The sequence below is a fragment of the Camelus bactrianus genome, chromosome 17 (genome assembly GCF_048773025.1).
Source record: "Camelus bactrianus isolate YW-2024 breed Bactrian camel chromosome 17, ASM4877302v1, whole genome shotgun sequence".
Lineage (NCBI taxonomy): Eukaryota > Metazoa > Chordata > Mammalia > Artiodactyla > Camelidae > Camelus > Camelus bactrianus.
In genome coordinates this window covers 42,324,570-42,337,287 of record NC_133555.1, presented here as the reverse complement: position 1 = coordinate 42,337,287, position 12,718 = coordinate 42,324,570, and the positions used below count along the sequence as shown (strand labels likewise).

General features: G+C 48.2%; 1 protein-coding gene across 1 annotated transcript in view; it reads left to right on the top strand.

The window, feature by feature from the left end:
• The window catches only part of ITGA9 (integrin subunit alpha 9), a 314,996-nt gene that overhangs the window by 10,517 nt on the left and 291,761 nt on the right, over positions 1–12,718 (top strand). The window contains exons 2-3 of the mRNA XM_074345242.1: positions 4,550–4,677; positions 6,070–6,176. Coding sequence (XP_074201343.1) covers positions 4,550–4,677; positions 6,070–6,176 — 235 coding nt within the window. The remainder of the gene's footprint in view (positions 1–4,549; positions 4,678–6,069; positions 6,177–12,718) is intronic.

The following is a 12,718-nucleotide window of genomic DNA, read 5'->3' as shown; positions in this document are numbered from 1 at the left end:
CTCCCACACTGCCGTCTGCCCTTTGGAGCTCTCCGGCCAGGTTCTGAGCTCAGGCACCTGCAGAGCCTCACGTGCCTGTCTTTGACAAGCGAAGGCTTGTCACCAGCGAAGGCTCCCTTTTTCCTCCTTTCAGGCTGGCAGGGTGGGGTGGGCAGAGGAGGGGAGTGGGCACTGTACCCACCGCAGTGGGTGCTGCACTTGACATCTTACCATGCTCTGTGGGCTCAGACAAGTCCCCTGACCTTACCTGGCCACTTGCTTTTTCATTTATGAAGTGGGGATAGTGTTAGTATCTCCCAGAGGCTTACTGTGAAGATTCAGCACAGTTCTGCCCAGAGAGAGCCCCGCCCAGCCCCTGCACACTCCCAAGTGCCCCATACAGGCTGGTGGTCCTTGTAATGAGAAACCAGAGGTCTGAGTTAACAAGGAGATGCTAAATGTCTTGGAAGTTTGCATGCATCTTTGACGGGGGATGGGAGAGGAGAGCCACGCTTCCTGGGGCATTGGTTCTCACTGGCCACTTGAATTGCTAATCTGGGTAGGTGGTTCTGTAGCACTTAGATTAGAAATCACCTGGAGAGTTTGTTAAAAGGCACTTTCTGATTCAGTGGGCTGGGGCTGGAGCCTGAGGTTCTGCATTCCTGTCAAGCTGCCAGCTGTCTTCCATGCTGTGGGTCTGAGGACCACACTTGGAGTAGCAAGCAAAGGTCTGAATCAGCCTGATGATTTATGGTAGGGAGGCTGTTGGTGGGGACACTCAGCCCCTTTAGATGGTAACTGTACGGAGGAGAGAAACATCTTACTGTCTTGTCAAGAGTGCCAGGGATGATTTTAGAGGAATGTTTGAAGGGGCTGGGATGTCTCTTTATAACTCAGTGCGAGAGAAAAAGCAGATGGCATCTTTTCAGTGGCATGTCCTGAACTCTCTGGGTCCTTGTCCTCTCTCTCAGGATCAGCCTGGCAGACAACCAGCTGAATTAACTTCAGAAGAGGCAAGCTCATCGGCTGGCCCGTGGCGCAGTCCTGCTGGCCAGCAGCCTAGGTAAAGAGCAGCGCCAGGCTGCAGAGGAAGCCACGATGTTCTGTAAACACAGAGATACAGGCTCGGCCTCCAGTGTGCCACCCCCCAGTGAGTGTCATGCACGTGAATGCACACAAGCCCCCTTATCTCTTGCTTCATTTTCCATGACACAGGATTTAGGGAAAAGGCCTCATCGGAGCAGCTAATTGAGAGTTTGAACCAGACGGTTACTATCAGCGCTTGGTCAGCCATTGTTGGAACAGTTGGGTACCTTGGACTTGGAAGGAAAACATAATTCAGTAGACTGTAGATTTTTCGTCAGTTTCTGCCCGCACTGTCTCAGCTCTAGGCTGGGAGAAGCCGTGCTGGGGTTCAAGCTGTCCAGGGTCCTTTCTGCCTGGATCCCTGTGTATCTGTAAATCTGGGGCAGCGGCTCTCTGGGGGAGGTCGTGTTCCAGTGCCAATTTGGGACACGCGATAGAGAAACAGTCCATTTTTTTCCTTGCAGCCATTTCCCTTACTTTGTACACGATGAATTCTCCCCCTTGTTTAGGTCTTGTGATTTTTGTAGTGTGAATTACAAGTGGCATTTATTCACCGTCCTGATACAAATTAGGAGTTGGTGGGAATTCTTGGACCCGGCCCTGTCTCACGGGGCATTTCGAGTGAAGGGGGCATTTCATGTGCTCCAGCTCCTCTAACCTGACGTGTGGGAAGGCGGTGGGTGTCTCCGCAGTTTCCATCTGTCAGACTGCTAATTCTTTTCAACTGTGCAAACACCCCAGCATTAGAGTGAGCCCCCCTTGGCTTGCCCTGAGGGGCTCTAGAGCTCAGCCCCAGGAGCAAGGGGGAAATTAATCCCTTAGTGTGGCTTTCTTCTCGCCAGTGTTCCATTCGGTGTGTCATCCTGCATTTGAGTGAGAGCAGCCGCTGGCTGGCCAATCTGCCCTCGTATGGGTGACAGAGGCAGTGTGGTCTGCTCGGGAAAGTGCTTGCCGAGATTTCCAAAGTGGATTCTGGCCCTGTGTCTGCTTGCGGATTCTGCTGCTGTGGTGGTGAGCTGCAGCTAGGAGCTGCCCAGGGAGCCCCTGGGGGCACAGATCCCCGGGGTGTTACTGAGGGGCCCTGGGCAGCTTGGGTGCCATCACTGTTGGGGGCCTGGCTCCTCTCACATCCCAGGAGCTTGTGATTTGTTTGCTCACAGAATCAGATACAGACTCTCTAAGACTGACCTGGAAAGAAAGGCTCCAGGAAGGAGACCCTTCACATACTGGAGGTTGAAGGATTGGGCTCAGAGGCCATGGGAGTTAAGGTGGGACCCATATGCCTTCTTGTGAACCTGACACCATGCCTCTGAGCCATTTGAGGGTGGTGTTCCTTGTGGTATCTGCCAGCCTTTGCTGGAGGTCTGGCTGAGGGTCTTAGACCTCTGCTGTCTGTTGTGTAGATCTCCACCCCTTCGCTCAGCTGGAGTGTCCTCGGTGTGGGGGCAGCGTCATTCTGAGGCCGGGGCAGGGGTGAGCGTTGAATATCCCAAGATGAAGGTGGTTTTCAGAACAAAGTGAAGGGAGCCTGGGTCAGCTTTCTATGTCCCCAGGGAGGCTGTTTAGGGTCCTTTTAACCTGTGCTACATGCCTTTTGCAGAGATGCATGACGAATAACGCTTTCCGTTCCAAGGCAAGTGGGAGATACCTTATTTCATCACATGCTTGATACCCTGGGAAGGTGAATCGCATCTCCTCTCTGGGCTGCTGGAGATGCAGGGCAGCTCACTTCCCCATTGGGCAGTGGGTCTGCATTGTCTACTCTCAACATCAGTCTGGATTTTGTTGAGTCTCATTGTGCAAGTCTCTGTATCTCAGCACCAACCATGCCTGACTGGTGGCGTTTAGTCTTTGCTGTAGCTCTTCAGTTGATTACTTTCTGGAAACAGTGCATGAAACCGTAGGTAGGAGGGGAACCAACTGCGGTTCTGCCGTGTTCTGTGCCCAGTGTGTCTCTCTTTGTTGCCCTGGCATGTCCTGCTCTTTTCCTCCAGCAGGAACGGGGCCTGCTGCTCGTCCCCTGGGCAGCTTTTCAGTTCAGGATGAAGGATGCAGAGCCACATCCTTGCCCTGCTGGTAGGCAGACTGTTCTACCTCTGGTTTGCACTGGAATGGAGGATGAGGTTCATAATTCCACATTGCTGCTGCTTCTGGTCTATTACCCCTAAATGTACGTATTGTGTGTGGCGTGGAGGGGCACGAGGGGGGCACAAGAGAGATGACATTTCTAAATTTCTTATTTTTTATTTATTAAATTAAAAAAGTTGAAGTGTATCACATCCAGAAAAGTGCCCATATCATATATACAACTGAATAAATTTCCACAAACTTGTGTAAATACCTCTCTTGTTGAAAAATAGAATACTATAAGCATATCCCTGCAGAAGCCCTTCTCCCTGGTTACAACCCCCTACCTGCTCCCCAGAGGTCACTGTTTTCCTGACATCTAACACCACCGTTAGATTGCACCTCCTTCTGAATGTCAGGCAGATGGAATCAGGCAGTGAGTACTCACCCCTGTTCCCGCCATCTTTTGCTTAGTGTTTGTGAGATTCACCCATGAGGCTGCAGCTGAATGCTCATTGATTTTCCTTCTTTTTTTTAAACATTTTTTTTTATTGAGTTACAGTGATTTTACAATGTTGTGTCGAATTCCAGTGTAGAGAACAATTTTTCAGTTATACATGAACATACATATATTCATTGCTGTGTGGAATCCTGGTTCTCCACCACCGTTGACTTAAGCGCCCTGTCATTGATGCGTACTGTATTTGGGTTTCTTCTAGTTTGGGGCCATCACATACCCAGCTGTGAATGTTTTGTGTGTGTCTCCCGTAGACGTACATGTGTGTTTCTGCCGGTGTGCTCCTGGGAATGGAGTTGCTGGGTCCCAGGGTAGGCACTTGCTTAGCTCTCTTAGAAACTGTTGAATAGTTTTCCAAAGCAGTTGTGGTGGTTGACGCCGCCCCCAGCAGGGTGTGAGGGTCCCAGCTGCTCCACATCCTGGGCGGCACTTGGTGTTTTCTGCCTTTGGGGTTTTAGGCTTCTGGTCGTTGTGAAGTGGTATCTCATTTGGGTTTCTCTGATAACTAGTGGAGTTGAGCACCTTTTCATAAGTTTATTGGCCATTTGGTCATCTTCCTTCATCAAGTATCTGTTAAGTCCATTATCCTTTTGGTTTGTCTGTATTTTCCTTATTGATTTGTAGGACTTCTTTATACTTTGTAGATAGGAGCCCTTTGTGGGTTGTACGTGTTCCCAGCCAAACTCAGGTTTTCTCCCGGCACGTTAAAATCGTAGCAGGTTCACTGTAGCAGGTCCTCCCTCTGGCCCCACCTCCCCCCGCCACACTGTGTAATGCTGGTGGATGGTTTCCCAGTGAGCATTCAGACAACCCAACCGTGGCTGGGTGACAATTTAACCATCGGCTGCCTCTTTCTTGGTACTGGGTTGTGACTGAATGCCCTTTCTTCTTGATGTGCAGGGTCCTTGTGGGTGCACCAAAGGCGGATTCCAAGTATAGCTCTTCGGTGAAGTCCCCTGGGGCTGTATTTAAGTGCCGAGTCCACACCAACCCTGACCGGAGATGCACCGAACTGGACATGGCTCGAGGTGGGTGGAAGTTCACTGCCAAGGTGGAGATGGGTACTGTACCCTCACACTTTGCTTTTTTCTTCCTGATCATTCATCTACTTGTCCGTCCTTCCGTCCTTCCTTCCTTCCTTCCTTCCTTTTTTCCCTCCCTCCCTTCCAGCCACCCACCCATCCATCCATCACATATTGAGTACCGATTTTTCCCTAAGCACTGGGATACGCCACGCACAGATCCTACTATCCTGGGCTTTATAAATTAGTAGGCAAAAGAGACATCAGAATAAATAATTGGGAGAAGATCAGGGGGGAGGTGAGTATTAGATCTAATCTAGATTGGAGGGTCTGGGGAAAGGACTTTTACACATGATTGGAAAGATGCCCAGCAGTTAGCTGGGCAGATTCAGGAGGCAGAACCTCCAAGTGGAGGAAAGTTTGTGCCATTTTAAAATTCAGAGCGAGGACAGCACAGCTGGAGAGGTGAGCAGGTGAGTGTGGAAACAGAGGAGATTGGTGAGACAGACTGGGCCAGATCACGCAGCACCTGGAGGGCTGGGGTGAGGTGTTGGGATTCTGTTCTGGGGACAAGGGGTGAGACCATTACAAGCAGTGTTAGGTTTTATGTTTTAAGTAGGGAGAGATGTAATTGAGGGATGTTTTTAAAAGCCCACTTGATCTGCTGGAGAATACATCATCTTCGGAATCAGATGGATCTGCCTGGGGTCAGAGCCCAGCGCTGCCAGTTACTAGTGGGGACTTACTAGGATTGTCCCACAGCCTCTTTGACCTCAGTTTCCCCACCTGTAAAATCAGAATGAAGACAGCTACGTCACAAGGATTACCTTCAGAAGATTAATGAGATAATAGAGGTGAACACAGAACTGGGTCTGGCACATACATATATCAGTTATATCAATGATGTCAATGTTATATCAATTTTATCAATAAGTGGGAGCTATTATTATCAACAAATAGGAGCTATTAAGTGTAATCATCACTTCAAGTTCTCACTTTCTCCAAAGTCCTTTCCCATCAAGAGCTTCTATTATTTTTTTTTTTAAATGAAGAATTGTCATGATTTTCTTTAGCAGGAAAGGAGAGGTGTCCATGGCATTGTGTAGGGCTACTCAAAGTGACTGGTTTACACGTTGTTTGTTACTGGCGCATAACAAATTAAGGAGCTTACTTCACAATGTAAATCAATGCATTGCTTCCTTTGTTGAGAAAGTCTAGCTATGAAAAAAAAAAGTGGCTGGCTGAAACCAGCATCCAAGGTGGAGGAGCTGACTGACATTTTGCCTTCTTTACTCACGTTTGCTGGTGACAAACATCTGGGTTGTACATTGCCCTCTGAAAAGCAGGCAGCAGAAGAGCTTCCTCCACACAAGCTCGGCTTTTCTCCTTCTTCTCTAGGGAAGAATCGGGGCATGCCCTGTGGGAAGACCTGCCGAGAAGACCGGGATGATGAGTGGATGGGGGTGAGCCTGGCCCGGCAACCCAAGGCTGATGGCCACGTGCTGGTAAGGCCTCCTGGGGGTGCCGTGGGGAGGGGTGACACCCTGGAAATGATGACCTTGATCCCTTAGGAAAACTGAACGGCAGGTTGACAAGGGTGTGGCTTTGAGGTTGCCTGTCTTGGACTTCTGCTTGGACAAAGCATTATCCTTTTATTTTCTTCATCTGTTGAAATTTAGTAATGTCTGTCCCAGGGTGCCGAGATGGGGCTACTGAAAAATGACCAAATGTATGTGAAAAGAGCTTCGTAAATCTCATTCATTAAGTATTTTCTTGTGGGTGTCTTTTAAAACTGAAGTACAATTTACATGAAATGCACAGATCCTAAGGTTGCAGTTGGGTTTTGACACTTGTACACACTTGTGTGGCCAGCCGCCCCTCAAGATACGGAATATTTCTATCATCCCCAAAAGTTCCCTTACATTCTTTCCAGCCAAATCCTCCCACTTCAAGGCAACCACTGTTAGGGTTTATATCAATTACGAGTTAATTTTGCTTTTTCTAGAACTTCACATGAATGGAATCCTACAGTGTGTGCTCTTATGTGTAACATTTTTTTTTCCTATTCAAAATAATACTTTAGAGATTAATCCATATTGTGTGTATCAGGGCTTCATTCCTATTTATTCCTACACAGTATTCTGTTTTATCAAATATGTACACATTGTTTTAAAATAGTCATTTATTTGCCTCCTAAAGTGCATATATGATCTATTCTGATGCTTTCGGTGCTTCGAGGGAGATGGAAAGTAGTGTTTGCCCTTGAGACTGGCAGTTTCCTACAGCAGCCCCAAAAGGCAGTCACCAGCCATGTGTAGTTACTTAAATTGATCAAAATTAGGTTAAAAATTCAGTTCAATCACACTAGACACATTTCCAGTGCTCTGAAGTCACATGTCTGCTGGTGGCTGCGTTGGATGGTGCAGAGGAAGGATTTCCGTCATTGTTTTGCAGACACAACACAACCTGTAACTGCCCCAGAGGTCTTATTTTGTCCATTTTTGCCTTTTTCTTTGGCACTGGAGGTGTGACACTCAAGTACTTAGCCTGCACATTCTCGGTGGGTGTTTTCATTGACGTGTAAGCCATGCATCCCCACTGCGAACCTCTAGAATTTTCCCAGTCCCCCCTCCCCCCTGAGATAACCCGCATTCTGACTTCAGAGGCCTTTTCTTGGAAGCTGTATGAAGGTTTTTGTTGTAAAAGCGTGAGATCAAGAAGGGAAGATAACAGCAGCTGCCGCTTATGGGGGCCTTGCTGTGGGCCACGTGCTGTAAAGCGGACAGTTTCACACATTTATCCCCTGGTGGTGCAGGTTTTCCTGAAGGATGGAAGCAGTGTTTCTGCCCGTCCCCTCCCTGAGGAGCCTGTTTTCTGTTGGACTTCTCCATGGCACTGGCTGTTCATCTGAATTCCATCTGCCTTCCCAGCACCAATTAAGCATCTCCCCGAGTCAGGCCCCTCTGGGGAGGAAGGAAGCAGCTGGATGCTGTCACCAGCGTCGCAGGGCCCCCCTCTGCTGGACCCCATCATAGGTCCTGTTGAGGCCCCCACCCCACTGTCTGCCTTGGTTTCCAGTCCTTTAATCACTGTCACCCGCCACCCTGGACCCTCTCCAACCTCTGCGTCCCTCCCAATGCAGTGCCCTGACCCTGAGTGCATGACCAGCCTCAGGAGGGCCAGTGTGCTTGTCCGCCGTCTGTGGGAAGGAAGGGAAGGCACCGACCCATCTGTAAATCAGGGCGGCCTGGGGTCGCGATGCAAAGAGGAGGAAGGGGTTCCGAGAGCACTGAACCCGCATCCCGAGGTTGCTCCTGGGAGAACACTTCCCCTCCCCTTGGAAGGATGACCTCTGTGTGGCCGAGAGCTTGTTTGTAGCGGTTCTGCTTTATTGCAAGTCAGTGTCAGGAGGGGGCCGTCTCTGGGGACGTGAACAGCAGTGAGGACCACGGGGGCAGCCGAGGAGGCAGAGCTGGAGCGTGGGTACCAGTGGTGCTGTGATAACCCTGCCCTAATTCATTGTGCACAGAGCGGTAACTGCGTCGTCCGTTCAGTAAGCCACTCTGGACTCTGGGGAAAGAGGGACTTCCAGCAGCATCTGCTTTCCTCGTGGTCCTTTTTTTTTTTTTTTTTTAATATTGTGGTGAAAAACATTAAAATTTACCATCTTATCCATGGTTCAGTGTGCAGTATAGTGGCATTAACTACATGCACATTGTTGTACAGCAGATTTTGCTCACTTTTCCATTTTGCAAAACAAACTCTAAACCCATTGAACAATGACACCCCCTTCTCCCCAGTCCCCAGCCACTGTCTTTTCTTAAGAGTTTGGCTACTTTACCGACTGCATGATTCCATGTGTATGAGGCATCTGTCTTCTTGCAACCGGCTTATTTCACTCAGCGTGGTGTCCTCAGGTTTCATCCATATTGTAGCGTATGACAGGACTTCCTCATTTTTTTAGGCTGAACAATAGGTCACTGCGTGTACATACCACATTTTCTTTATCCTTTCGTCCACTGATGGGTATTTGGGTGGCTTCCACCTCTTGGCTATTGTGAATATTGCTGCTGTGAACATGGGTGTGCACATCTCTCCTCGAGCTCTTATTTTCAGTTCTTTTGTATTTAAACCCAGACGTAGGATTGCTAAATGCTTTTTAATTTTTTTTAGGAACCTCTCTACTGTTTTTCACAGTGGCTGCACCATTTTACGTCCCTACCAGTGGTGCATGAGAGGAGGGTTCCAATTTCTTCACATCTTTGCCGACAGTTACCTTTTTACAGTGTCCATCCTCATGGGTGTAAGGTGGTAGCTCACTGTGGTTGTGATTTGGATTGCCCTGATAATTAGTGATGGTGAGCATCTTTTCATGTGCTTGTTGGCCATTTGTCTTCTTTGGAGAAATGTCTGTTCAAGCCCTTTGCTTATTTTTAAATAGGGTTGCTTTTCGTTCAGTGGTTCTCATGACTTTTTGCCTGTGTGCTCTTCTGCTAGGACAGGTTTGTCCTACGTCCCCTCTGTCCTCCCTGGTTTAGGCTCTGCCGCCTCCACGAAGCCTGTCATTGGTGACAGTGCTCTCACGAACAGGCTGAGCATCTTTTGGAACTCAGTCATTAGGAACTCAGCATTAAGTTATTACCTTAGGTGTGCAACTTATTTTGTATGTGTCTTTTTTAATGGAAACTGCTTGGGGATAGAGACCGAATTTTCTACTCTTTTCACTCTCAGTGCTCAGAGAAGACCTCTCTAAGGAGTCATATCTAAAAGTGTGTTTGAATAATGTAGGGGCTGAGTGTCAGTGTTGAAACAATTAGAAACCAAACCAGCTGCCCTCTCTTCTTGGTGGCTGATTCTCAGCAGGTGATGCAAGTATGAGGCAAAGGCTGTAAAGTGGGCCTCGGAAATGCCAGGTGACAACAGGGCACATGGCGGGGTGACCTAGTCCATATTTATGTTTTGGAGGCCCTGTATCTATTTGCTTTTTCTTTAATATCTTGATTCTACCTGCCCAGGCAGGTCTTTATTTTTAAATTAAACCCAGGAAGCTATGTATTACTCAAACATGTTTTAAAAACTCAGAAGGTGCCCCAGGGGTGTGGGTGTGACATCTGGATCCCCAAGGAGCATAATTTTGGATTCCACATTTGGGTTGGAAGAGAGGTGTGGTGACTTTTTTTTTTTTTTTTTTTTTTTTTAAATGGGATCTGGTGCTGATTTCAAACCAAAGGACAGATAGGTTGAAAGCTGTGACAGGGAGTCAAGTAGCTCAGTGACGAATGGCACTTTCTGGCTCACAGGCCTGGCAGCCACCTCTGGCAAAACCCAGGACCTTGGGCTGGTCTAGCAGGCTGCCCTTGGCTTCATACCTGCCAGTCTCAGACCCACACCTGTTGTGGGACCTTCCATTACCTCAGGGAACAGGTAATACCAGGCGTGAACACAGCATCAGGATGGGAGGCAGGCTGCTTCCTGCCCACACTCTGACTCCGCCCTCCCAGTGTGCAGAGGACAGTTTAAGAAGTGGGCCGGGGGGAAAATCACTTCTTGTAATCAGCACCCAACAAGCCCAGCGCAGCCACCGACTCTTCCTGGACTGGGAGAGTGGCTCACCATGTTGTGGTCTGATACTTCTGCTCTTCATTGGTCTCCAAGGCTGAGACAACAGACACAATCGACATCTAGCTGCTTTCTGGGAGGAAGCAGTGCTCTCAGCTCTATCTCTTGGCTATTTCCTTTCCAGCATCAGAATAGTCGCTATCTGTTAACCACTTCTCATCTGTCCGTTTTTTGAAAGCTACAGGATACATTTTTGCATTTACTTCTGTTACTTTGTTTCCCGAATTATTTTTTTTTTAGTGAACTTTTTTTTTTTTGCTCTGTAACATCCATGCAGGAAAGTGCTGTGTACAGCTTGACAAATTTTCAGTAAGGGAACATTCTCAGAATCACAGAAGCCACCTTCCCTGTACCTCTCAGGCCACTCCCTCCTCCCTTGGAGGGGGGCTTCTTTGAGGTGGGGGCGATCTGTGGCATCACTGCCCTGGTGCCCTCCAACCCCATTCTCAGTGGCCCAGAACCTGGCCCTGGCTGTGCTGGGTGGACCTGAGGCATGGTGAAAGCTCTGTCCATCTTTGCATGTGTTAGGGGTGGGTGGGTGGAGTGGGGGAGACTTACATGCCTTTGTGGCTGAGCCATCAGGAGGGGCCCAGTACTCCCTTCCTCCCCAGGAAGGCCGTGCTTTTTTCATACAAAAAAAGGCCTTTGAAATAAACTGCTCATTTTTTTTTCCTTTTTATTCTTTTGGGAGGAAAAACAACCCTTGTAACTTGAACTATGTCAGATTCTAAGATTTGGGGTGGTCCTAGACCCTCCCCCCCTTTGTTATAATTCATCGGAATCTGAGTTGCAGTAAGCCTTGCTGTTTCCAGAGGTTCTGTCTTTGCCTGTTGGTCTTCCCTGCTCTGTTTGCCTTCCTCCCTCACAGCAGAACTCATCTGGAGAGATTGATGGAGATATTAGTGCTTTGGAGACAGTCTCCAGGAATTTTTTGTTAATTTAGGGATCAGATTGACATATGTGTGTATATAAGGATAGTCGGGGCTAAACAAAGTCTTTTCCTTCTATAATTTATATTCAGAGATTCTTTTCCTTGTTTTCTTACACGCAAACTGCCTTTGACACTTTGATCTCTGACCTCACAGAATGCCTTAATTTTAGTTTAGTTTACTGTGCAGTGCATGATTTGGATCATCTAGGAATTCTCCAAGATCACTCCTTAAACAGTTTATGGCCCCTTAAAAAAAAAAAAAAAGACAGTAAGCTAGACATTAAATACAGAAAGTCCGTCCTTACAGGAGTCAGCATGCTTCGTGATAAACTCCCGTCTTCTTTACAGGCCCTCTAACCCAGAGATACAGTGAAACACAAGCCCTAGGAGCTGAGGGCTTTGCCAAACTCATCAACAAAAATGCAACTAACTAATGTACCAGCTAATTAGATGACAAGTGATTCAAGTTTGCAAGCTACCCGAATTGAGTCAGACATTTAAAAAAAAATTAAAAAGCTTAGTGGAATGGAGTGATTATTCACTTAGTGACACCTTTTTATGTCTTCTTGCCTGATGTCTATCAAGAAATGTGCTTGAGGCACAGAACAGTACTCACGGGCTTGGGGTGCAGGTGGTTTGCAGTCTAAGGAGTAACAGGAGATTGTTTTTTGTACTTTGATGTCATAGCACAAGAGGCAGAGTGTGGGCCAGCCAAGCTTTCCCGTCCTCCTGTGCTCTCTTTCTCCTGTGGACAGAGAGCGGTGTTGTCAGTGGCCTGTGGACGGTCTGCTTGGAGGAAGTCCAGAGAACTGGCAAGCCGTGACGTTTTTGTAGAGCAACCCCAGGGGTAACCAGGCCCTGGAGAGCCCCCTCCCTCGTGTGGTGGCCTGGGCATCCTGTTGGACCCCAGAGTGATGGTTTCCAGGGTCCTGAGATCTGTGGGGAAGGCTGTAAGGACGATAGGTACCTGACCTGCCTCAAAGAGTGGGTAATGATGGCTTCTTAGGTGGGAATTGGGAGTTTTAAGACAGAAATGTTTTCTAGTGAGACAAGGAGGACCCTAAAGTGTGGGTTCTGGTCCTGTTTGCAGCCCTGACTAGCTCTCTCTGATACTCAGGGTTCCCAGAGGGAAAGTGGGAACTCTAGGACATCTTCCTACCTTCCAGGGTTGCAGAAGAGGTCAAGTGTGCACCGTGTAAATGCTGGAAGTTACACCCTGTAAAAACTGTTTGAAGGAGACAAACCAAGAAATGAAAAACTTGCATTTACTTAAAAGATTGCATCTTAAAATAATCAATCTGTTGGCCAGAGTGAAGTGACCTGGTAACAGAAGTGTGTGCGGACGTCCACGAGAAGTGAGCTGGGCAGAGTGCACACCTTTGCAGGCCAGCCCCTCGGGAGCCTCAGGGGTGTCTGAATGTGCAGAGATGCTCCCAGGGAGCAGGGGCGGGAGGCTGGTCCCAGCAGGAAGCTGGGTGTGTCCTGTGCTAGTGGGAA